The 27,636-nt window shown below is 42.5% G+C and overlaps 2 protein-coding genes across 2 annotated transcripts; one reads left to right on the plus strand and one right to left on the minus strand.

The window, feature by feature from the left end:
- Nucleotides 1-1,428: 1,428 nt before the first annotated feature.
- LOC109418592 (PHD finger protein 14) lies at nucleotides 1,429-25,047 on the plus strand. The gene is made up of 6 exons (XM_019692801.3): nucleotides 1,429-1,827; nucleotides 2,013-4,976; nucleotides 5,036-5,137; nucleotides 5,207-5,559; nucleotides 5,627-5,735; nucleotides 24,825-25,047. The coding sequence occupies exons 2-6, from the start codon at nucleotides 2,034-2,036 to the stop codon at nucleotides 24,840-24,842; spliced, it is 3,525 nt and encodes a 1,174-aa protein (XP_019548346.3). The 5' UTR covers nucleotides 1,429-1,827; nucleotides 2,013-2,033; the 3' UTR covers nucleotides 24,843-25,047.
- A 99-nt stretch (nucleotides 25,048-25,146) lies between these two features.
- Nucleotides 25,147-26,963, minus strand: LOC109418604 (60S ribosomal export protein NMD3). Its single transcript, XM_019692810.3, has 2 exons — nucleotides 26,794-26,963; nucleotides 25,147-26,725 (listed from the first exon to the last, which is right to left on the minus strand). The coding sequence occupies exons 1-2, from the start codon at nucleotides 26,856-26,858 to the stop codon at nucleotides 25,258-25,260; spliced, it is 1,533 nt and encodes a 510-aa protein (XP_019548355.1). The 5' UTR covers nucleotides 26,859-26,963; the 3' UTR covers nucleotides 25,147-25,257.
- Nucleotides 26,964-27,636: the final 673 nt, after the last annotated feature.

Genomic DNA, 27,636 nt, shown 5'->3' on the forward strand with positions numbered 1-27,636 from the left:
ATCCCTCTATGCATTGGCGAAACTACGGATTTTTGCCAGGGGGTGCACTACAAACAAATATTCATTAGTTCATCCATTCATCATTCATGGCCCCATATATCACAGCAATGCATCAAAATTCTAGGGGGTGCCTGGCACCCCCGGCACCCCCAGTAGTTTCGCCTATGCCTCTATGTTCTGCATTGAAGCTGTAGTTTGGTGATAATCAAAAATTAATTGGTTAAAGTTTCACCATAATATAACGAGAGCAAAAAGTTTGTCGTGAAATGGGGCTGACAAAATCGGGTCCTGACTGTATTATGTTTTCCGATAAAATGTTGTTCGCGATTGCCGATAAAAATCACGCCCAGGGATTGGCGGCATGCACCGTGCGGTGCGAAAAAAGCGTGTGCTTCACACAATCGCAAGTGCTCGTCTCCCGTTTTGCCGAGAGACAAGAGACGTATGAGTGAGAGCTTTCGTAATTGTGCGAGAGACAATCGCAGCACTAGCTCTACGGCGCAGGGAGTAATGCACGGTGCTTGGACCACCGACGAACCGACGTGACAGTGGTGTTTCAAAACTGTCCCCCCCCCCAAATTTAACGGTCAACCAGCGAAGCGAGCGAACGCTTCTGTCAAATCAGCGCAGACGCGAACCTTTTCCTATTTCAACACACGGGGGTTTGGGATCCAGCTATCGAACCATCGCGAATCGTTATAGGGGTGGCGGTAGTGTTTGGCTATTTTTCATCATGGCGTCGGGGACAACAAATTTCAATTTATTTGTTCTAGCTGTCACGTCGGTTCGTCGGTGCTTGGACTGCGCTGGTCTCCAAACAGAAAAAATCAATTAATAAATTAATTGAAGAGTTTGTGTTTTCGTCAAAGTTGTTAAGCTTGTCAAGGGTTGACAAGTGATGGGTCGTTTGATTCGAAATTTTTCCAATCGTGCATAGTATCAAGCCAAGTGCTAAGCACGGAGACAAGCACCGAGAGAGTGCATACGACCGACCGTGAGAGCTCCAGCGCGCGGCAAAGTAAGCGAGCAAAGCAAAGTAAGCACACAACCGATTACGCGTACTCGTCTCCTTCTAGTTTGTTGTGCTGTCTCGTAGCAGAGTGTGCGGCACGCAAAGAGTTTTGAGTCGCACCCTATCCCTGATCACGCCATTGACTGCGGCGACATTCCCTGTTTGGATTGAAAATTTGTATTTAATGCTTCTGACTTGAAATATTCAAGAGTGCAATAATCAAAATTTACCACACTAGATGGCATCCGCATTCCTAGAAAGAATTCTGTTCCTTTGGCCGTTTATGGCGCCATCTCTTTGCAGTTTCAAACACCAGGATCAATTTTATCCAAGCTCCATCAAATACACCACTAGAGTGCGCCAAAATCGCTTAAAAGTGACGCAACAAAAGTCACGCACACATTCACACGGCCGCTTTGACAGCAGCCGTCGTCATTCATTGCAAAGAAAAGATTTTCATCAGGCGCTGGTGTTCGCAGAAGTAAAAAGTGCTTATTTTCTGAGAAAAATCGCTTTGTGGTCGCTCAAAATAGTGCTAAATGGTGCATTAGGTTGATTTGCAACCGATTTAGGATTGCAACTGACGAAACATTTGCTATTCGGTCGAGAAAACAACGATTTTGTGGACGCCAATTCGGGAGACATTATCCGGTCGTCGTCGTCGTCGTGTGCTGTGGTGGTGGTGGAAGTGATCGCAAGCGGTGTCGGAGCGAGTGGTTTGTGCGGGTTAGAGTGAAAAGGCATACGGAGTTTCGAGGTTAGGATTAGCCAGTTTATGTTTGCAAACTTTGGCCGCTGATTGGGGCGATTTGGAGGTGAGTGTTGGGGGATGATAAATCTTGTACCGCAAATCGGGATTAGATTGGCCACGGCAGCGAGAAGGAAGTTTGCCTTGTAAGTTCCGAGCTGCATTAGTACACGTAATTTAGAAAAATGGCCAGCTTAATCCTGACTTGCGATTATTACTGCGGTGTATGTAAATATTTTTATTTTGATGCAGGATTGAACAACCGATTCAGCAATGAAACGAAAATCAGCGAACGATTTGACTACGCAAACTTTACTGGATTTCGATCTGGGGGAGAGTTCCTCGGATTCGGATTTCAGGATCGAGGATCACGATGACGACAGCGATGACTTTTCGGCTAACAGTAAGGATGAGGATGATGGGGACGACGACGGCGACAATGACGATGACGATGAAGACGACGATGATGATGATGACGAAGATGCTAGTGATGACGGAGAAGATGAAGATGGAACGGATAGTGGCACAACCGGAAGTGGTTCCAAGGTGGTTGAAATTCCTAAACCAGGTTCGGTTCCGGAGAAAGCAGTTAGTTTGGAAGAAGTCCTGAAGAAGAGCATGAAAGGAGTAGACAAGGCGACGTTGAAACTGTTGACGATACCGATTTGCTGCGCTTGTTTGGGTGATCGAAGTGACGATCAAAATGAAATTGTGGAATGCGATGGATGTGGTGTGACGGTGCATGAAGGTTGCTACGGAGTCAGTGAAAGTACCAGCGTAAGTAGTACTATTTCATCTTGTTCTACGGAGCCGTGGTTCTGCGAAGCATGTAAAGCAGGAATAGCAGATCCGGATTGTGAGCTGTGTCCCAACAAGGGAGGGATTTTCAAAGAAACAGATGTCGGTAAATGGGTTCATCTGGTTTGTGCCCTCTATGTGCCGGGAGTTGCCTTCGGAGAAGTCGATCAACTATCGTCTGTCACATTGTTTGAAATGCCCTATAATAAATGGGGTGCGAAGACGTGCAGTCTTTGTGATGACACTAAATTTGCTAGGACAGGAGTTTGCATCGGTTGTGATGCAGGAATGTGTAAGACGTATTTTCATGTGACCTGCGCCCAGTATGCTGGTCTGTTGTCAGAAGCTCATTCTGAGGAAGCAGATCAAGCAGACCCGTTCTACGCCCATTGTAAGATTCATTCCGACAAAACCTTGATCAAGCATAGGAAGCGAAACTACAATGCTATCAAGTTGAAAGCCTACAACAGAAAGCTGGAACAAGAAGCGAAGAAATTGGAAAAACCGTCGCCCGAACAGGTACGCATAGAACGTAAACTGGCTAAACATCGGAAGAAGTATGTGATCAACAAAGAGACTAAAAACCCGCCCTGGGTTCCGACGCAGAAAATGCCACGTTTGTTAACCACTAGTGCGACAGCATGTAAAAAGCTTCTGCTAAAAGCTGAGCTCATGGGAATCGACACCGCTGCGATGGAATTCCAGGAAGCTCAAATGACTGCTTTGGCTGATGTGCGCAAAAAATGGCATATCCCACCTGCATTCAGTGTGGAATTTATTGGATACTACCTGGATCGAACGGTTCGACTCAAGGAAATTAAGCAAAATCTACAAGAACAGGTTACCTCCAACCAGAAGCTCCTCGAAGAGCAACAGCGGCTTCGGGATAAGTACGATTCAGCGATGAAGGCCAATCAAGAAGCGTTGAATCAAAACGATAATCTGAAAGATGCGATCAAGAAACTATACGACGATATTCATGCTCTCTGCCCAAATAAAGCTCTGATTCCTATTGAGCAAATAGGCAAACCGCCGTCCGTTCCGCCCATGCAAAATCCGAATGTGATCATTAATACACCCAGCTCAACACCTCCGGCGAGAACCATCACAGTTCCCACGGCCGCTGCATTAAAAATGGGAGTCGGATTTCCATTGCAAAATCTCATCGCACCCGGCAAACGTGACGATACCGGTCGCATTCTGAGTACACAGTGCAAACAGAATAGCGAAGAACTACTGAACGAGTGCGGGATTTGCAAACGGTGTTCCGATCAACACCTCCTGGCGAAATGCGATACGTGTCATCTCTACTATCATCTCGGTTGTTTAAATCCGCCGCTAACCAGACATCCGAAGAAGTCTAAGCTTTACGGTTGGCAGTGCTCCGAATGTGATAAATCCGATGACTCCGGACCGGAAAATGTGATTCTACCAAAGGCCCCCAGGAAATCTCGGACACGATATAGTAAAGATGGCATTATCGTTCCTTATGATATGCCTTCGCCGGAATTTGACCGATCTCCGGATAGTCCACCAAAGCGACCCCGTAAAAGCGGTGGACCCAGCTGCAATACCAGTACAGCTGAGAATAGTCCCACCAAATCCACTCTCGCAGTTAATGGCATCGAGACTAAAGAAGTTGTTCTGGAAATTCCAAAAATTGATTTGGAATTGGCTGACAAATTGGTTGCTGGAGAATCTTCGATTGAACTACCCGCCAGTGTAAAAAGAGGTCGCAAGAAGAAACTTACTGAAACAAGTGAAGACATAAAAGCTCCATCAAAGGTAGAAGTAAAAGCAGAAGCCGTGAAAAAAGAGCCACCACCAACTCCGGTTGAACCGATTGTCCCAGAGCCACCAACACCACCAAAGGTCGAACCTGTAAAAGCGTCCCCTGTCGAATCGAAGGAGACCAAAAAAGATAAAAAGAAAGAAAAGCCAAAGCCGCCGACACCCTTAGTGGAAACAAAGGAAAAACCCCCATCAGTATCAAAACCAGCCGCGGAGGAAAAAGATCCCCTTGCGTCGGGGTCATCTTCCCAAGAAACTATTTCCACCGCAACGGAGTCCACTACAACAATTTCTGCGTCTTCTGCAGAATCGATCCAGCCAAAAACAGTCGAGCAGCTGGGCCCTTTAGTCCCAATACCGCTCATACCTGCCGCCGAATCCGACAACCTTACCGGGGCTCCTTTCCACAATCACTCGCACAAACACAGCAAGCGAAAAAAGGAAAAACATCGAAACCGGTCGCCCCACGACGACGGGTCCCCCACAAAAGAGCACAAGCGCAAACGGAAGCGGAAGAACCACGATATCGAAAATCCCAACGATGTCGGTGGAAGCGGCGGCAGCAACGTCCCACCTGCTGCCTGCTCTGTTCTGCCGGACGACAATAGACCGCGTATCAAAATTAAGGTATGAACAGCCAGTTCCATTATTTTCAGGATATAGTGTCAACATAATTCTATTTGTAGATCAAATCAGTGCTGGATGGTTCCAATACGCATACGATATTCTATGTCCCAAACGACAGCATAGAGCCGCCAAGACCCATTTCGAGCAGCGAACCTGCAGTGGTAAGTAACTTTTTATTGATGAAATCAATTTCAATGAAACTCCATAATCCCTATCATCTTCAATTCCAGACTAGCACCCCGCTTGGTTCGCCAGCCATTATGCCCAGCACTAAAACGCAAACTAAACCAGAACCCGCCAGACCAAGTACGTCCACCCCGGTGTTACCATCTCCGGTAAAATCGCCAGTCCCAGCGCCGGTTTCTGCATCTCTGTCGGCTCCAAATGTGAGCACAAAACCACCAGCACCAAATGCTGCTGCTACTGCTGCTGGTCGTGGTCGAGGCAGACGTCTCAGCGTTGTAAGGCCAAACCGACTGAATGCATCGCTAAATTCATGCTCCGGGAACAGCTCATCGGCCGCGGGCGGCGAATCCATGTGTGATGTCTGTCATCAGCCCGGAACTAACAATAATCTCGTGCAGTACGACCTGTTTTTATGAGTGAACTGGCGCGATCCTAGATTTAATGAGTTTTTCTTTTATTTTTAGGTGTGACGAGTGTCACAAAAACTATCACTTTGGATGTTTGGATCCACCGGTAAAGAAATCTCCTAAACGTCGTGGCTATTCGTGGCATTGTGCAGATTGTGATCCTACGGTGAGTTGAGTTTATTATTATACATTTTACATAGGTAATTATTTGGAGGCGCGAGAGGTGAGTGGGGTAGGTAGGTAATGTGCTACTAAGGGTAAACGCTCCCTTAGTGGAGGTACTATTAGGGTATACCAATAGTGGTGGTCAGTGAAGATAATTGTCAGACAAAAGAGGCACACAGTTAATGTGTGGCAACACTGCTGTGCAAACCGCGTGCGCGAACACACCAACTAATATATCTATTTTTTTCGTTATCGTATAATCGTAGAAATCACGCTTTTCGAGTTATTGGCTTGTTGATCGACGTATCCAAGCATATCGGTTAAAATCGGGCCGTTAGATACAGTATTTTTGTCGTATTTTTCGTAAATATTCTCGGTCGCGATTGTCGGTTCCACTTGCCTTTGCTAAGCAAGTGTACGACGAGACGCACTAGAGTCTCACGAGTGATAAAGTGTCAAAGTATCTCTCGACTCACTTCTCGCATCGTTCACGTTCAACAGTGTGTGTATCACAGAACGTAAACAAGCATATCGTGAAATTGATCAAATCTGGGGTAGGTAGCAGGTGACTGCTACCCTACGAACAATCAATTTAGCTCTCGGCTACTAGTTATGAACCTCACATAACTGACTGAAGCCGAAGCTTCATCATGGCCACCTTTGGTGGTCCCATAGGACCACGATATCCGGCCTTCCTGGACCCTGGAAATGAATTTGGCAAACTGATTGTTCTTGAAATGCGAGCAAAGGAAAATCGTCCTCTTCCAAATCCATTCATCATTGGAGAGAGTGTTGAAGCTGTTATTGGAGGGTCTGTTGAATCAGCACGCAGCGATGTACAAAGAACGCAATGCACGATCGAAGTACGTAATCCAGTTCACGCTGAAAAACTCATCGGTCTCACTGAACTATCCGACGGAACGCCAATCTGCATCACGCTGCATCCCAAATTGAATTTGAGCAAGTGTATCTTATCAACAACAGAATTGTTGCATATGACAGAACAGGATATTCAAGATGCTCTGACGCCTCAGGGAATAATTGGGGTTAAGCGCATCACTCGAATCGTTGATGGGAAGAAAGTGAATACTCCAGCGTTAATCCTGTCGTTCAACAGCACGACGTATCCTGAGCATGTGAAAGTTGGACTAACTCGCGTCGCCACGAAACCGTTCTACCCAAACCCACTACAATGTTATGGATGCTACCGATTCGGGCATTTGAGTGTACGCTGCCCCGGACCAAAAAGATGTTATAACTGCTCTGGAGAACATGTAGTGGAAAAATGCAATGAACCAGCTCAATGTGTTAATTGTGAAGCCGACCATCGTTCCACCTTCAGACGGTGCCCAGCGTATCAGCATGAAATGAAAGTCGTGAAAGTGAAGGTCGATTATCAGTTGTTATATCCAGAAGCTCGTAGAAGACTTCAAAACGGCAACAGTTATGCAGAAGCTGCAGCTCAACCCTCAATGAGTGCATCCAGATATAACGCATTGATGGAATCCATTGAGAAAAAGAACAGGCATATTGAAGAGCTGATTGCCAGCGTTAATGAAAAATCACAAGAGATCCAAAACATGTCGAAGAAGATGGACAGCATGAAAACATACATAGCAATGCTCGCTGAAAAGGTTCGCAACCAACCCGAATCACTTCAGAAGACGAAACAACCGAAACAAACAGATCCAATTGAGATGGACCAGACAACAGAAACAGGAAAGCACAACGGTTATCCCAAACGGCGGAATCACGGAAACAACTCTAAACAAACAGCTCCTGAAATCCAAAGAATGTGTCCAGCAGATCTGGAGGATAAAAGCCCACCACCGAAACGATTGACGTTGAGCAACGTTGAGCAAAACGATCCCATGGATTTCCCTATTACTCCCATGTACGTCTCGGGCACCGAAGGTCCAGTAATGAGTAGCTCGTCCGCAAAACCTCATCGTCATGGAAAATAGAACCCCATCAAAAAACAGTACTAGCAGCACACTCGATTACGACGAACATTTCACCAATATTGACGCTTCAACCAACCTGGACAATGGTAGACTTGAGGGAGGGGAATGTGTAGTACCCCCCTCACTCTCTTACGAGGGAGCGCAGCTGGGTGGAGGATTCATCCGGGACGTCATACCCCAGCCCGTTGATGGAGAATCCCCCAGTGCGGTTTGCCATAGTCAAAGAAACCTAACTGAAATCAGGCCTTGCCTGTCGCTGACCCTGACCGAAGATGATCCAGGTTCGGCTGACGTTCCTTCGGCGGCAGTCGGCGACGGGCGCCTGTGCGTTACACAGGCAAGTACATTTTCACTTAACAATACAGAACAGTCAAATGATGCACACTACGTTACAGCAATCTCCACGAACGTACCTCCTGGGCCCTGTAGCATAATCGGGCTAATAATATTAGCTACAAGCTACAAGTTACAAGTACTAATATTACAAGTGCTAATAATTTGTGTTGCATAAAGGCTCGATTTTCCACTAATATTATTAGCACTTGTAATATTAGTGACCATGAAAATACAAGTTGTTTTGGTTCATTTACCTGTCAAAATTCATCCGACAGTTCACTATTAATTTGAAATGGCAGTTGTTTGTTTATTTCCTGCATTTTTTCGAAAAGCATCCGGAAGAAAAATGAAAAAAAGTTAACAGAATGTTCGTTAAAAATAATTTCATAGATTCGGAAGTTTTGCAATCTCTATACTGCCTATGATCGCATATCAGTCCCATATTTGCTGGGTTTCTTATTCATATGGGACAGTTATGCGATCATAAGCAGTATACGATACATGAAGAAAAGCATGTGCTATTTGGATCATTTTCGGCCGCTCTAACGAAATATTTTTTTTATTAAGTATGGTATTTCAATTACCAAAATAAAGTAACACATTTTTTTTTAATTTTACTATTATAGATTATTGCATTTTCATTTCATTTTCATAGACAAATAAACGACTAAAGCGTCAAAAACAATAAACATATAAATGACAAATATACATACACAAAACATGGAACAGCATAAGTGAATATGCTGAACAAAGTATCGAGATTTTTAATAAAATGTCCCAAAGATTCAATTGAAAAACAATGGATAAAGATTTAGCAACAGGTATCATACTTCTTGTTTAAATCCGAAGTGACCTAGGATGCGATAATTGAGCTTTTACCTTGAGGCAAGACACTGTGCTTGCTGGAGGGTACATTTTCCGTCACAGAGTTGCTCAGAATTCCTCCGGATTACTCCCGTTTTTATATGGGTGTTGCCTGACTTATCGCAAAATCAAAACAATATTGCCCGATATCTCGCTTTGCTTGCAGTTTTAGGGATGTTTTTCAACAAAATTCGTCGATCACAGGTACAAAGAGTTATTCACAATTTCTCAGAGTTACTCTCGTTTGCAGTGTCTTTCCCCTAGGCTTTTACCTACTTTTATATGTACAGTAGACGTTCGATAAGTGCAACATGTTTACGTTTCAGTTACCGAATGAAATTCGCTAACTGCAACGACTGACAGCCGTAAAACTGTTGTCAAATGCTGTTGGACGCAGCCAGAATGCACTCAAAAACATCGCAATGCAGCTGTAGTGCATCCGAAAAACATCGCAACTCTGTTGATGTTTTGTTTTTGACAGATAGCGGTGCGATAACTGCAAAATTGTTGCACTTACCGGACTTGCAGTTAAAAAGCATTGCAGTCAAACCGTTTGCACCGAGCGAACGTCTACTGTATCCACTCGATTCGGATCAGTGCATATTGTAGCTTTTAATTAGCTCAATTATGCACAATAAAAACAATTGATTCAAATGTATTTCGCATATGCAACTTCACGTGTGCTTCAAATTGCACCTTCGATTTGATGCAGTGACGCAGTAACCATAACATTGTCTGTGATAATACATAAATCAAAGATGGGTATTGTAGATACTTTGGAGAACTTGAGAAACTTAGCAGAAATGATATTTTGTATACAAAATGACGTGCACATCAACGCAATTATCTCTCAATGAGTTTCAAAATGGTAAATCAATATACAGTAGACGTTCGCTCGGTGCAAACGGTTTGACTGCAATGCTTTTTAACTGCAAGTCCGGTAAGTGCAACAATTTTGCAGTTATCGCACCGCTATCTGTCAAAAACAAAACATCAACAGAGTTGCGATGTTTTTCGGATGCACTACAGCTGCATTGCGATGTTTTTGAGTGCATTCTGGCTGCGTCCAACAGCATTTGACAACAGTTTTACGGCTGTCAGTCGTTGCAGTTAGCGAATTTCATTCGGTAACTGAAACGTAAACATGTTGCACTTATCGAACGTCTACTGTATTTCAAACGAAATATGACTTCTGCAATAATTAAAATTAACTTGTAAAATTGTTTACAAGACCTTTGCGACTTGTAATCAAAAGTACAAGTCATAGCTAATATTTTATACTTGTAGTTTGTTTATGCAACAGACACTGGTAAATTCTACTAATAATATTAGCCCAACCGACTTGTAGTATTAGACTTGTAACTTGTACTTGTAGAATTTTTATGCACCAGGAAATCACAAACTACAAGCTACAAGACTAATATTATTAGTAAAATTTTCATTATGCTACAGGCCCCTGGACAATGTGACGGTCGTACATGCAACAGTCGACAAAACAACAACGTAGGTATCTTACAATGGAATGTGAATGGTGTACACGAACGATATTCTGAGCTACAGTTAATTGTCAACGAGCATCAACCAACAATAATAGCTGTACAGGAAACTCGAGTATCTCGAACAACAGTTTTCCAGAAGTTTCACCATGGAGAGTACAACTGGTCCATACGGCTCGGACCGCGATCATCTTCGCAAAATGGAGTGGGACTCGCGGTACACAAGAACTCATCGTACAAATTCTTAAGCCTTAGAACTTCGCTACAGGTCGTAGCAGCGCAAGTCATGTATCCCGTTGCAGCTACCTATGCTAGCATATATATTCCGTGCCACACACCCCCGCAAATGCTGCAAGAAGAACTGCAAAAACTAATAGAGGAACTGCCACGACCAATAATGTTGTTAGGAGACTTCAACTGCCATAGTCCAATGTGGGGAAGTTCGAAAAGGGATGCGAACGGAGCCATTATAGAAGACCTTATAACACACAACCGATTAGTGCTAATAAATACTGGAGAACACACCAGATTGGACCCCCGCTCTGGAGCAACGCTTTAGACCTATCAATAGCATAACGGGAAATTGCCAGTAAATATAAATGGGAAGTAGACGATGACACCAGGACGAGCGACCACTACCCTATATTAATAAATTCAGATGTAAGTCTACCACCATTACGCCAGCGCCAAAAATGGAAACACAACATCGCCAACTGGACAGAGTTTGAAGACGTTATTTTGGAACGAATACCAAGAAATAGTGCTTTAACCGTGGAAGAATTCAGCAGGTCGATAATTGACGCAGCCGAGGCCAGTATTCCAAAATCATCCGGCAACGTAGGAAAGAAAGTAACCCCATGGTGGAAAAGCGAAGTCGAAGTAGCGATTAAGGAGCGTAGACAAAAATTGCGGAAACTAAGACGCTTGAAGAATGATGATCCACGAAAAGCAGCAGCTTTAACAGACTTCAAACTAGCCCGAAATGAATCAAGAAAAATAGTTGAATGCGCGAAAAAGACCTCATGGGAATCGTTTGCAGCCAGTTTTAACCCCCAAACATCCAGCAACGAAATGTGGCAACGCTTTAATGCCTTCTGCGGTAAACGACGAAGCCACAACCGCGTTTTGAAAATCGGTGATGAAACAGTCACTGAACCAGGGAGTATTGCAGAACAACTAGCCAACTTCTTTCAGCAAGTCACCAGCTTATCCGAGGAAACAATCGAAAGTCAATCGAATCATTCAGGCGACGGAACATCGATTGATGGCTTCAACGAAGACTTCACAATTGACGAGTTATTATGGGCGTTAGATAAAGCTGGTAGTAAATCTGTAGGAATTGACAACATTAGCTATCCAATGCTATGTCATCTACCTATACGAGTTAAAATGCAACTACTCGACTCGATCAACTGTATTTAGAGAACAGGTGAAATACCACAGATCTGGAAAGAAGGAATTGTTATACCGATTCCCAAATTAGGCAAGGACCCAAAAGTCCTGGGAAATCAGCGTCCAATAACTTTGCTCAGTTGCTTAGGCAAGACTGTCGAGCGCATGGTAAATAGACGGCTCGTGGAAGCTCTGGAAAAACACCAACGGTTGAATAAACACCAATTCGCCTTCCGTAAGGGTCGAGGGGTCGATCTATATTTGGCAGCATTAGAAGAATCGATACGAAACGTAGTGGATAGCCCTGGCCAAGATCACAGGGTTCGACGGTATTAAAGTGAACGATGTTAATTGTAATTCTTGTAATGAAAATATCACCTTTAACACTTTAATGCGCCTCCAACGGTTCATTGCGAACCGGCTGCTACAGATGGAGTATGGCTGATTTATCAGAAATGCTCGATAAACAGGAGGGACCTGCTGGGGCCTAGTAGTTTCTATACCCAGAGAACAGTTCCGGTCGATTGAGTCTGGGAAGGTTTCGAGAATCGTTGTGAATCATAATGCAAATTTTTGTGTTTTGTGACGAGTCTCGGAATCTTTTTTGAGTCAGCAGGCTTTGAACTGTTTCCTGGGCTTCCCACTATTCGGTTAATTTTAACAAATACACTATACAAATACAAATTTAATTCAAATATGAAATAATCAGTAGTATCTCGCGTATTCAATTTGCTAATACATAGTTCTCAACATTTGGTGTGCTTTCGTGATTCAATTTTCTCTATTATTGATATTGAAAATTTAAAATAACTAAGAAACTAATAGTGGGAAGTGCAGCATTTAACAGTGCTTGCTTATAGATTCGAAGCTAACGTGTGATCAAGACGAAATCGACAAAAACTGACAATTTCGACTTTCTCTAACGTAGACTATTTATGACACATTAGATATTTTTACATTTTTTCGACTGAGTGTATGAAAAGTTTTCTTTAATATGGACTTATTTGGACCGATGCTGATAGTGCTAGGGATGTGGACGAAAGACAACTTTCAAAGATAATAAAAACAATACTAAAATGAGGATCAACGAAAATGGACATAACAAACACATCGACTATCTAACAGATCTTAGGCACACCAAAGATTACTGAATCATAGGGCACAGCTTAAATATGAACAATAACATTCTTTAAACCTTGACATGACAAAAAAAAACAACAAATACAAAATCGACCATATGACAAAACCGAAACTTTCACACCTTCTACCGTAACCTTCTGAGTCAGTACGCAACAGTGTCTTACTGGACGACATGTTCCGTGCACGGCTGGTGAACTGCTTCTGAAGGATTACGTTCTCTATCCTATCCAAAGGCCTAGTGAACTGTCGTTGTCCGCGCAAACACGAGACGCTTGTGCGCACAGTGATGGGTGAGGTTTCTACGTCCATCGGCGTGCCGTTAGAAACCTTTCAAAAAAAAAAAAAAAAAAAAAAAACGTAGTGGATAGCAAGGATCACTGCGAAATTCTCATGATCGATATCACAAAGGCGTATGATACAGCTAATAGGACTAAAATTATATCAATATTGGATGGCTGGGGAATCCGAGGAAGAATGCTAAATTTCGTACGAAGCTTTTTGACTGACCGGTGCTTTCGTGTTGCGGTTGGGAGTTGGGGACACCTTGTCATCTAAGCGTGTTCAACAGACAGGAGTGCCGCAGGGATCTACATTATCACTGAAACTATTTCTCGTATTAATGGAGACGATTTTCAATGACGCACCCAAAGAAATTGAAATGTTTGTATATGCTGACGATGTTATAGTAGTCGTAAAAGGACATACACCTAGAGCAGTTAGGAAAAGACTGCAAAAAGCTGCCAAAGCGCTTGAAAAATGGAGCGCACGAATCGGTTTAACCATATCCAGCGAAAAAACCAGATTCATGCATATCTGCAAAAAAAACGAAAACACCCAGAAACACCTGATTTGATCATGAATCATGAATCCATCCCTGAAGTAAAATATGCTAGAATTCTTAAAGTATTTTTCGACAGTCGCTTGAATTTTAAGAGACATGTAGCTGAAGTACGAAACAAATGTCAGACAACTATAAATTTTCTTAAAGCAATAGGAAACCGTATGGGTGGAGGAGCCAGGAAAACACTATTACAAATCAACAACACTGTCCTTCTTCCAAAGCTACTATTTGGAATAGCATTGGTTAATGGGGGCAGTTCAACCAATATGAAAATGCTTCAACCTCTATATAACGCCGGAGTACGTGAAGCATGTGGGGTATTTCGCTCAAGTCCAATCGAATCGATAATGGCAGAATCTGGACAGTTACCTTTTTCTTATTTAGTAATCCAGCAGACTGCATCGAAATCTATTCGTTTACTAGAAAAGGAGAATCTTCTATGTGATAGACAAGAATCTAACCAACAAGAAGGTGATGATGCCGCACACATCATGCGCAACTACCCATCAATACGAAGGGCCAGACTTGCCTATGAAAACCTTACTGGCCAACGAATTCCCTGTATCGCCCGTCTACCTTGCATAACTGGAAGATCTTGGTACGATAGAAAACCTAATATCGATTGGACTGTTAAACATAATTATAAGGTTGGGCAACCACCAATCAAAGCAAACCAGATTTACCGGCATTTGCTCAACAATTCATACCAACGGTACCGAAAATTTTTCACTGATGGCTCTGTAGACTCTGGAAACGTTGGTTTTGGAATAGCTTCAGATAATATCAATATCTCGATTGGACTACCCAAGGAGTGCTCAGTTTTTTTTCCGCTGAAGCAATGGCTGTTCTCTACACCGTACAAAACCTCGTCAATGAAAACGAACAAACGGTTATCTTTTCGGATTCAGCAAGCACACTGGAAGCGCTTCAAAAAGGACAATCTAGACATCCTTGGATTCAACAGCTGGAGAAGGAACTATTAACAAAACGAGTTGTACTATGCTGGATACCATGACATGTCGGAATTACAGGAAACGTAAGAGCAGACAACCTAGCAAAGCAAGGAACAACAGCGGAAATAATGGAAATTCCCATCCCGGGAGAAGATGCCATACGAAGTTGTAAAGCAGCTATCCGTTATAAATGGGAAAATGAATGGTACCGATGCTCCAACTTTCTTCGGCAAGTGAAAGTCTCAACTTTTCCATGGATAGATCGGTCGTCTGCAGCGGAACAGAGAGCATTAAGTAAATTAAGGATAGGCCACACGAACATAACCCATAGACATCTATTTAGTAGAGACTCAAATATATGTGAAACTGTAATGAAGTATTGACAGTGCGGCAAATACTTGTGGATTGCAGAAAGTATGAATTACAAAGAAGTCAATGCAATCTTAAAGACAATTTATGTGAAATCCTTAGCTTTGAAAAAGAAGAAGAAGACAAACTTGTACAATTTCTTAGACGTTCTGATCTATTATCAAAAATTTGATATTTTTCTCTAACATAGTAATAGGATGAATGACTGTATAGTTAAATCCTGAATCGAATAAAAAAAAAAAAAGAGGCACTAAACAAGCAACAATCCCAACTGGTAACAGATAACGACATGATCTCGAAAATTTTTCAATTCAATTCAGTTCAACATTTATTTCTATCTTAACAAATACAATTAGTGATTTACATTCAACAATTGAGATTTTTGTTGCAGACAAAACAAGCTGAATTTGTTGAGTACTTTTCAACTCCAATAATCAATTATTACCCACCCAAAATCGAAAATTGTTGATGATATATATACCTTTAGTAGCATTGTAGTGTTTACCGACTTGAAGGTACCCCTCAAAAATCACAATACAGGGCTTAAAAATCTCTAAACTCGTGTTGCACGATCGTTGTCCTATTCTGTTCAAGTTGGAACAAACTTATGCCGCATGGGGTGGGTTGTTGAACAAATGCAGTTTATGTCATTGTCATTATTAATACGCCATGGTTGAATTTTGATTCACTGGGTGGGCCGCATATCCCCGAGATCAGCATTGAGGAGGCGTTCCAATTTTGCTTGCGACGACAGCTCAAAACGGGCAATCGAACGAGTTTTGACAGCTTCGTATTTCTGCTGAGCCGGAGGATTTTGGATCAAATCGGAGACGTGGCTGATGATGTGATAGTACTTGGTATCGTCTCTCATGATTCCTGCGAGGGCAAATTATGCCTCAGCTTGCGCAAACCACATTGTTGGGTAATTTTTCCAGAACTCTGGAAGTTTGACAGACACTGCCATCGTCGCAACAGCACTTGCATCATAGATAAACGTCAGGAACAAATTCAGTTCGATTTGTGACGCCAGCTGTTTCCCCACTTTTCCCCCAGAAAAATCGCCCAACACTGGTTTCCTTAATGCGACGCTTCTAAAATGAAATTTTGACAATCTAGTGACCATGACAACGAACAACTCGCTTGTTTATTAAATATTTCAAGCAGAAAAAATGGCACGCTTTGACTTTAGTTCTTGTATTGCAGAATATATAATATACACCAAATTAGGATACAGTGAACGTGTCGTGATCTACGGCCATCCCCCGGAGGCTCGTGCAGAAACATGTAAATCTCCCGCTTATAAAATCTTTTTTTTATCTATTTCATTTATTTGGGGCTCAATCGCGTTTAACGCTTTGCGGAGCCGAAATTCAATTTTTGTATGTTGTCTACAAATACAATCTTATATACCCATAGTTAGTATGGGTCGGAGCCAGGGTACTCGTGGCAGCTTGAGGTTAGTATGTCACAATGTCTTAAGGATGGGCTTGGAAAGGACTGGGGGTAAGGGTTCTCTGAAACTCATCCGGGCGGTAACTTTGGCTTAGCGTATTCGTCGCCTTATAGTGGTGGTACCAGCTTGTCGGTTTTCGTCTGCCGGATGGCTAGGAACAAAACACAAAAAGACAAAACAGAGAAGAAAAAAAACTGGGAAAGAGAATACCAGCAGAGCGAAGAAAGTCGAAAATACACCCCATGTATGTGACATCGCGGGTCCCCAATACATCTCTCACAAGAACAAAGGGTTGTCTATCTCGGGCCTCAAGGGTATCCAAAAGTAGTGCTCTGGAGGCGTCATTTTCCTGGCATTGCCAAATTACGTGGTCGATGTCATCATAACCGGAACCGCACTTAGTACAAACATTGCTCAACGCGAGTTATATCCTGTGTAAATGCGCGTCTAGCGAGTAATGGTTGGACATAAGCCTTGACATCACTCGAATGAAATTTCGACTTACATCCAAACCATGCCACCTCTTTGCGAGCGTGGTTTAGGAATTTTTAGGAATAATGGAGTGTAACCACCGTCCCAGCTGGCCATCTCGCCAATCATTTTGCCAACTTTGAAGAGAACTCTGGCGAACAAAATGGAAAAAATCATCGTGTGTGATTCTTCTGTTATAGATCTCACCTTCCTGTGCGCCCACCTTTGCGAGAGAGTTCGCCTTCTCATTGCCATAAATTAAGCAAGGGAACGTCCATAAATTACGTCACGCAAAAAATGGCCATTTTCAACCCCCCCTCCCCCCTATGTCACACTTTTTGTATGGGACCTCTGAAATTTTTGTATGCGTTGTCACACTTTGCTGAACCCCCCCTCCCCCCTCAAAGCGTGACGTAATTTATGGACGATCCCCAATGTGAGGGGACCCATACAAAGGTAATCTTGTATGATCTTTCGACCAGTGCACCCATCCAGTGGCGTCTCGTCCATAGGTCCACTGCGTTCACTACACAGTTGATAAAAACTAAAATAAATCACTATAATGTCAACATTTTGCTACAAATGATATAAACTACTCATTCGATCCTTTTATGTTCACAACTTCAAGTGAACAAACCACTATGAAATACTAGTGCGTATCCAATAGGAATCAAGTCAATTTTCCAACTTAATCTCACTATGCCACCACCCTGCCGCTGCCAGAGTTTTCCACGCCGAAGCATGCGTAACATCCATGTGACAGCATCGCCAAAAATCTCTCGGCTCAGTTCACTTGCAGAAGTACACGGGAGCGCTGTATATGCATGCAAGAACTGTGTTTACTTGTGTTCGACTGTTCTGTGCTGCTTTGGCAATGTATTAGTAAAATTTTTGTGCACTTCTTCCAATGGACGTGGGCCTCATCGGCGGCGGAGGAAAGGAAAGATTGTTTGCTTACACCAAGCTTGCGCTCGCTGGGAAGCTGCTAAGTTTGGCAACGTCGCATTTGAGCTACTGTATATGCTTCAGCAAGAGAGCGAGGCGAAAGAGCAAAGCGAGAGAACTTGTACCATGAGCCTCTGCACGAATATGCCCTGTCCTGCTCACTCCCACAGAAAATTTAAAAACAGCGCGCACAGTAAAAGTCAAATTTGACTTTTACTGTGCGAATTGTTTTCAAGTTTTCTGTGGGAGTGAGCAGTACGCCAGATTCGTGCAGAGGCTCATTCAACGGAGGCCGCCCATCCACTCTTTTGGCATGCGTGCATGCCTTTGGGTGGACCTGAATGGGTGGCATTTTCATTCACTACTAGTTGCACGTCGCGTACGGTTTCATTTTCTAGCAACATTCAAAGGAAAATGGAGCGCGATATCGTAGACAATCTACTCCAGCACTTCGTTTGCCAGGCGGTCGATTGAGGAAAAGCTTGTACCGCATCTCGAATCGTCTAAGTTACAGAGTTACAGAGTGACCCATAATTGTGCAATGGGTGTTTCACTTCTTCAGTGTCAGTTATCCACTTCTGAATGGATTCTTCGAAGTTCAAAAGTTATTCCGAAAAAATCCCTTAACAATTGGTGGGCAATGTCTACTCTCGCTTCCCAAATTTCGATTAAGTCCAGCTGACCAATGAGCTGAGAATGTTTTACACGAAAAAAGTCGCAGAGATAGCTAAGGTGCTTACTAAGAACAATTTGGAAGACGTCTTCTCAGAAACGTATCTGCTTATTCCTCTGATAATAACACTTACGTCTACAACTGATGCCGTTGGAAGGAGTTTTTCCATCTCAAAAGAATAAGAACCTATCTTCAGTTACAAGACAAAGACTAAAGAGGCTTAAACTGATGGCGGTAGAAAACCCTCTGTTTCATCAATTGAACCAACAAGGCAGTTTTCTCGACGAAATCGTCGATAGATTCGCTTGTCTAGCGGAGTTCAGGTTCCTGCTGTTTTCCATTCATACTACAGTCCCATGTGAAAACTTTTCAAGTGCACAGTCAGCTTTACGGGTCACGAGACGCCCCTGCACCCATCTGCTCTCTTATTTTTGTAAGAAAGTAAGATGGATGTTTTACAAGTTTCATCGACCGGAGTGAACTAAGACTATCCGAGAAGATGAAGAAATGGTCTGCGGGCATGTTGGAAATCATCCCCAAAGCGAAGTTGATTGCTGCCAGCTCAACATAAACCGAACAAGGTTCCTGAAGTTTGCGGAAGGCGGTGGAGTTCTCGTTGAAGACACCGAAGCCAGTGGATGCATTAATACGAGATCCATCAGTGACATTTTGGTACTTTTCGTTAAAAATGCGGGGAATAGATATACATCGAAGTTGATCTGGTATTCCCTGAACAGCTTGTTTCATGGACAGATCGTATTTAACAGAGGAACTATCATTGATGAAGTGTACACGAGGAGGAGTATACCCTGGGAGGCTTATATCATATGACATGTAGAAAAGATAAATTCTCATGAATTTTGACTGAGTGTTCAGATTGAGCATTTCTTCGAAGTTTTCAATAACAAGTGTGTTCACACTTGATAAGTAACCTTAGCGAGAGCTCCCAGAAGCGGTTCTGAAGAGGTTTCACCCCTCCAGGCTCGCATTATGCGTTGAGTGCACACAGCCAAGGGCAATACGCAAACAACGGTATTGAATTCGTTCTAATTTTATTAGGTGGCAGTTTGCTGCTGAGAGGAAACAAGAAGAGCCATACTCTAGAACAGAGAGAATAATAGTTTTGTACAGTTTTATGGGGTGAGCACTTCACCATGTCCCGGTAATTGTGCGTAGAAAATTGATCCTTTGTTGACATTTTTGCACCAAATACTTAGTTTGGGCACCCCAAATGCCTTTTGAATCAAACCAGACCCCAAGGTATTTCGAAGTCAAAGACTGGTCGATTTCTGTTCCCAAAAGATTAAGTTTCAGTTGGGTTGGGTTCCGCTTTTTAGAAAATACAACCAATTGAGTTTTTTGCAGAGCAAACCTGATCCCCAAACCTCTTGCCCAAATGGATAGATTATCTAGGGAATTTTGCAATGGTCTTTGCAGCACCTCTACATGTGGGCCTTTTAGATAAACCACTGCATCATCTGCAAGTTGTCTTAACCCTTTCCTTCCCACGACTTTGAACGACTATATCTATGCCAAAAAAGCGTTTCCGAAAAAAGTGGTAGAACAAAAGTTATTGCAAATTGGCTAAATTTTTCGAAATCAATAAAAAAAAATTTGATTGTAAATCATTAGGTTTTTGATTGTTTATCAATAGTTGAACTATTGAAACAAGTAGGTAGTAGTTGGGTTGACCTTATGAGGTTATAACCATATTCTAAAAATTATTGCATCATATTCATCTTATTCCGTTTGTCCGGAGTTCGTCGAAAATCGATGGTGCTCTAGAGCAACCATGGGAAATAGAGGGTTAACGTGCATTGTCCTTCCAAGCAACTATCAATGTCTTTTACGTAAAAATCATAAAGCAAGGGACTTAAACATGAGCCTTGGGGTAGGCCCATGTAGCTTATTCTGGAAGTTGTCAGTTGTCCGAGAGTGAAGCTCATATGTTTTTCTGACAACAAATTATACAAGAAAGTATTTAAAATTCCTGGAAGTCCACTATTGTGCGGTTTTTCAATGGATATTTCTATGAAAACTGAATCAAATGCGCCCTTAATGTCCAAGAAAAACAAGAAGCCAATTGTTCCTTTTCCGCAAATGCCAATTGAATATCTGTTGAAAGCAACGCAAGACAATCGTTTGTTCCTTTACCCTTGCGAAACCCAAATTGCATATTTAAAAGCAAGCTGTTCGGTTCAGCCCAATGGTCGAGTCGTGATAGGATCATTTTCTCTAACAATTTCCTTAAACATGATAACATTGCAATAGGGCGGTATGAATTGTGATCAGACGCTGGTTTACCAGGCTTTTGAATAGCTATTACTTTGACCTGTCTCCATTCATGCGGAACGATGTTGTTCTCCATGAATGAGTTGGTCTGGTAATCGTGTTTTTGCGATATCTGGAAGATTCTTAAGAAGATTGAAGTTTATCATATCACGCCCCGGAGCGGAATTCTTCGAAGAAAGAAGAGCCATAGAAAAATCCAGCATGCAGAATGGTCTGTCCAGAGAACCATGTCTTGTGGGTGTTTCCCAAGAGGGCGGTTTTGCTGCGACTGAATCTGGACAGACCTTTTTCGCGAAGCTGAATATCCAACGGTTGGAGTATTCATCACTCTCATTAGAAGATGAGCGGTTGCGCATGCTGCGAGCCACTCTCCAAAGCGTTGTCATCGAAGTTTCTCTTGAGTGACCCTCAATGAAGTGTCGCCAATAGCTACGCTTTTTCGCTTTTAGCAGGTTTTTCAACTTTTTCTCAAGTTTCGCGTACTCTTGATAAAGCTCTGAGGTACCATGCCTACGAAAAACTTTGAACGCATCAGATTTCTTCAGATACAACTGTGTGCAATCATCATCCCAACCTAGTGTGGCTGGTCTTCTTTTGAAGGTTCCACTTGGAACACGTCGTTTTTGTGATTCTAATGCACTTTTGTAAATCAGTTCAAACAGGAATCGATACTCATCCAAAGGTGGGAGGAGATTGAATGATTCAACTCCAAAGGATACTGCTGTTGCATATTTTTGCCAATCGATATTCCTAGTGAGGTCTAAAGGAACCTGAATTGACTGTTCTGACCTCTCACAATTATGTTTTATGGTGGTTATAATGGGCAAGTGATCACTACCATGAGGATCTTCGATCACCTTCCACAAGCAATCGAATGATAGTGAACTTGATCCCAAAGATAAGTCGAGACGACTTTCTTTGCCGTCAGCTGCAATACGTGTCACTTCACCTGTATTTAAAACGTTCAAATTAAAATCGTCGAACAAATCGTTGAAAATGGCCGCTCTGTTATCGTCATATGGTTCGCCCTACCCCGTAGCATGTGAGTTCATATCACCCAGAATTAGAACTGGATGTGATAGTACAGAAACTGCATTCCAAAGATGACGGCGACTAATTGAAATTCTTGGAGGAATGTAAACGGAAGCTTCGCAAAGATCTTTACCCTTTACGTTTATTTGGCAAGCGACAATTTCTACGTCAGCTGCCAGGATGAGTCGGGATTGGAATTCTATAAAATTAATAACCTTTTTTGATCCCCAAGAGTACTCCGCCATAATGGTCATCTCGATCCTGGCGTACAGTGACCCCACACCGATGAATCATCTTAATTTTTGTACACTATTTATGAATAACCATGTTGATCAAATGGAGTGATCCATAAACTGTGGTCATTTTTGCCGATTCATAAATTGTGGGATCACTGTATAATGTTAAAATCGTGGAAGTTGAGATCATCTTCAGAAGAAAGCCATGTTTCACAAAGTAATTATAAAATCTTATTGGGGGCAGTTCATAAACTACGTAGACCAAAATTTGGCAATCTCAGACCACCCCACTCCCCCCTCGTAGACTTTTGTCCATTCAAAAATTTTGAAATTTGTATGGAGCGTAGACTTTGGCCAGACAACCCCCTTCCTCCCCCCAAAAAGTCTACGTGATTTATTTATTTATTTATTACACCGTCTTCGATAGTCAAACCGTACAGACTGTACTTAATGTAATGTATCTTAAAAACTAAGCTATTGACTAATCCGTGTTTTAAAAACAGCTTTCGTAGTGTTGAAGTCGTACACGTTTGAAACATCATTAAATGCTCGAATGCATGAGTCGAGTGGGTTGTTGTAGCCGTAGTTTGAGCGATGATACGGAACAGATAGTAAGCTGACAAACCGCAAACTTCGAGGGGGAACGTTGAACGATATCTGTTGCAGAAGCGCAGGGCAGTCAATTGTTCCTTGAATGACGTCGAAGATGAACAAGCGCTGCAGCTTAGTACGTCTAGTAGTCAGTGGTTCTAGGTCTATTAATTTACACCGTTCGGAATAGGCGGGAAGATTAATTGGGTCATTCCAGGGAAGCAGCCTTAATGCAAATCGCACAAACTTTTTTTGCACACGTTCGATCGAAAGTATGTGCGTTGTATAGTACGGGATCCAAATAGGAGCAGCGTACTCCAGGATACTTCGCACCAAACAACAGTAGAGCGACTTCAGGGCATATACGTCAGTAAAGTTTGAAGCGTGACGACGAATGAACCCTAGAACCGAGAATGCTTTGGCAGTAGTTATCCCAACATGTTCATTAAACGTGAGCTTGGTATCGATAGTGACTCCCAGGTCGCATATTGACGTAACACGTTGTAGTGGTTGATCCTCCAGGGTGTACTGATGATGCATAGGATCCTTCGAACGGGAAAAGGAGCCTTGATGCCAAGACACTCGTACTGACTTTTGATGTTGTTGGACAGTGTTGCCGAACACTGCAGGGACAAAAGCAGAGCTGCCACATACAGGGTTGTATACGAAAAAAAAATTTGGCACCCCCTCGTTTATTTTTAAACCGCAAGGCAATGGAACAAGTTTGTTAACTCAAAAAATAGTATATTTTTGGAACTATTTTTTAAGCTTTCAGTCCTAGTAAAATACTTTGAGGTAGCAAAATAAACGAGGGGATGCCAACTTTTTTCGTGTACGGAATACAGGTAATGTGGCAGCTCTGGACAAAAGGTACTGCAACGATGAACACGCTAAAAGCGCTCAGCACTAAAATGTGTAAGACTTACTCATAAGTGCATAATTTTCAGACCACACCAAAAATGTGTAACAGTTACACATTCACAAAATCAGCTCCTGCGTCTGCAAAATCGTGAAATTTGCAATAATTTCTGTATGGCAATCTAGCTAGGTTTACAATTGATCTTGGTAAACAAAAAAATATCGACATTTTGCATCTAGAAGAGGGCACGAGCAGATTTTGTGAATGTGTAACTGATCAATAAAACGCAAGGATTAACACTGTAATTACTAAACTATTTATTTTTTCACTCTTTTCACATCTAGCGACGACGATGACTGAACTTTGACAAGATTAACTCTAGAACGCGGGGGGTGTGCCAATGGTTTGACACTACCACAAGTTCTTAGTTGCTACTCAGTGATTGAATAGATCAATTGAAATTGCACAAACAATCAATGAATAGTACTTGGGATTAGATCACCATTCTCAATATGCACAGTTCGAAAACTCCTAATTTTTAGTAAAGTCAATAACGGCGCTGGCCACGTCCTTGCTGTCAGGCTTGATATTCCTCCTCGAAATCAAAAGAGTTTTGCAATATGCTCTAGAGCGGTGTTTTGCTTCTGCCTCGTTGCGAGGGAGCGAACAAACCCCAAACAGAGAGGCAATAAAAACTGAGCGAGGAAGAGGGGTTTTTGAGTACCTACGATTTTTGCCTCAAGTCTTTTTTTTTGTATAGGAGTGGAACTCCCGAGTGCTATTTAAGTGTGAGTGAACGTGAGAAACACAACAAGCAATTATAAGTATTGGACGAACTCCTCGCTGCGCGACAAGCTCGCGCTCGGTGCTGTTGAGGGTTTGCGTTGTGATTTCTGAGTTTTATTTTCACTCCTCAGAATCGCCGAAATCGCTTCCTCATTTTCTCGCGAGGGAGTTTCTGTCAAGCCTGCTTGCGGTCATCAAGGAAGGAAGAGAATCTTAGTAGGGTAGAGTACATTGTCAGTCTGGGAATCACCCATGGATGGTGATGTGATCTGACAATGGATCAATAAACACTCACTATCGCGCACAATCGCCCATTTTCCTATACGAAAACATGCTAAAAATAAAGCAAATATGTGGAGGTGATACTAAACATTACGCATTTTTCTACTACTTTTAGGATACCGAAAACAACTGAACAACGAATACCGAAAAGCCGCTACAGGTGTGATGAAGAGTGATATCAAATGTACAGGCAAAAACTATACTTTGCTGAACACGAGTCGTTAAATTTCCAGAACATCTGAAAGAATCAGTGTAATGAAGTATTTTCTATATGAGATATCTTGTATTAAATGAACTATGGAATAAAAATGAGAAACCTAATATTGAATCTGTAGAAACTGTAGAACTATTCATTTAATTTTCCCAAGGCCCCTGTTCAACCATTATGTAATGGAATATGAAAGTGATATTGCTACTTATAATCAGACTTCCTAATGTTTGTTACCGTTTGGTACACTTTTCATTGTATTTTCTGTACCGTTTTGAAATTACAAGAAAAATGTGTCAACAATAATCACTTACATATTAGATGTGTAGCAATGATTTTGTTACTGCTCTTCGGTCATTTCGACATCGTCCAGAACCAAGTCGTCCAACATTTCCTCCAACGTGATTCGGGGCACCGATGGATCCGGCATATCGTTCACATCCACCGGAATGACCTTAGAATTGTCCTTGAAAATGTTAACATTTTGCCGCAAATCTGGATCTTCCTCCAAATCCTCCAGAAACTCGTTGTAGTCGTTCTCGATATCCGTGTCCAAGGCGACATCTTCGGTCAGATGCTTCAGCTTCCAGTTTCTCGTCTGCTTTCTAGCGGATTTATCGTAGTATTTTTTAATCAGCAGCAGATCCGGAACAACGTCCTGCTTCAGCTTTTCAAAATCAGCGTTGTTGATGTTAGCATCCTGCAAATCGTAGCCCATGACCGAATCGCCAGGCTTTAGCAAGTGTCCCAAATGGGACCTTGTATGGATAGTGTTTTCGTTTATTCCCAGCTCGGAAGCCTTTACAACCCAAACATCGGCCAGTACATGACGGAATGAAACCGGACCCTGTCCCGGGAAATTTTTCTTCTCGTTATCGCGAACGATTTCAATGTCCATCACGATGAACTCAATCATTTGCTTAGGATTACAAATGGCCTCGAATGGATTTTTCCAAAACGCCATATTCTGAACTTCGGCAATCTGAGCAGTTCGGGGATCCATCAAGTGAACTGCATTAGCCACTTTAGTCACCAAACAGATTGGTGAAATGTGGCCCAGTTGCTGTTGGAGCTTTTTGTTCAAGCAAACAAGACTTCCCTTTGAAATCGGCACAACGTCCAGCGCATATGAATATTTGTAATTGTAAGAATTGCTGTGAATGTCATGCGAAATCAGCTTTTTCGAATTGGTCACCTTAACCGGAAGGACTGCCTGTACAAAATCGACCATTTTCCTAGCATGGGCATCTGTGGCGTAGTAAAAATCCAATCCTCCCGAGGGCGATGGCTTGATACCGAGTGTATTCTCATGAGCCTTGTGCTTCAAGATCATCTGTTCCAAATAGAAAAGCGTCTTCTTGTTGATGGATTTTTGGCGAACCTGCACCAAACACCGCCAGAAATCCTTCGCTTCGGTCCGGTGGCAATCATCGCACATCTGATTGTTGACGGTGAATTCCACCACAAACACCTGCTGCAGCACCACTCCATCCATAACTTCGCCGTGAACCGTGAGCTTTACCTTTATTCTTTTGGAGTGGGGCTCCGTCCATACAAATCCAGCATCGACTAGTTTAACTTCCTTCAATCCTTTCAAACGCTTCAGGCACACTGACAACAGTTCCTTCGATTCCAATGTGCACTGCACCCATTCGCTTGGAGGGTTCAGATAACGTTCGCAATTTCGGCAAAAGAAAACAACGGCCTGTTTGGGAATGTTTGCTGTGATGTCCACATGAGTGCGCAGACAGGCCACGCACATATTGGACGGGTTGGGCTCGATGGGAGTTCCGCATTCACAGCAGAGGCTAAAATGAAAACAAAAAACGAGGTTATGACAGAGCAACGAAGTGCTAATTTTGTTTTCTTCACTTACATTTTATTTTTCATCACTCCACTTGAGCTCATCGAAGAGCCATCACTAGAATTCATGTACTCCATGATAAAAATGATTTATCTGTCCAATTACACAAAATCCTTGCAATATTTTACGTGGAGAAGAGGAGCAAACAGCTCCACGAGTAGCACGTAAACACAAAAAGAACAAAAAATTCGCTGTTCGATCTCGCCAGGTGTGGAAACTGTGGACACAACTGTCACGTTGACATTAACAGTTCGTAGGGGTGTAACCATCAAGCCACGGTGGCTAAGAAGGTGGGAAAATGTGTAGTACGCACCTGAAAAGTATTGAGGATTTGGAAGAAAACCGAAGAATGAGCATCGCTCAAAATTCACTGCATTACTAGCGAACTTAAGGTGAGATGAGACGAACTCACCATGGTACTCAGAAACATTTTTCCGTTGTGAAAACAAAAACCAATTTCACACAAAATTCCGGACTTGCTAACTTCTTGTACCTGTGCGCTTACTGTTTTTATTAAATGAATACTTTTCAGTTTCCGTTTTTGGAAAAAAAATCAGATCGACATTACCAAATCAATTTGGCTTATTCACAGAGGCTAACGTACCGTTTCACCTTAATCACCAACACCACATGCTCGCTCACGCAAAATTTGGCGCGCTCGCACTGACAGACGCCCAGGTGGGATAAAGTCAAGGATAAAGTAGTAATCCTATCCCAGCACGGAGGAAGTTAGGCGTTCGACAAAGTTAGGCATTTGTTAGTTATGTTGCTCATCGAAAATTTTTGGAGAGCATAAATCATAACCCCGAATTTATGCTGAATGTTCGATTTTTTCGCGCATCATTGACAGTTGAG

This window comes from Aedes albopictus, chromosome 1 (assembly GCF_035046485.1).
Source record: "Aedes albopictus strain Foshan chromosome 1, AalbF5, whole genome shotgun sequence".
In the NCBI taxonomy this organism is placed as follows: Eukaryota; Metazoa; Arthropoda; class Insecta; order Diptera; family Culicidae; genus Aedes; species Aedes albopictus.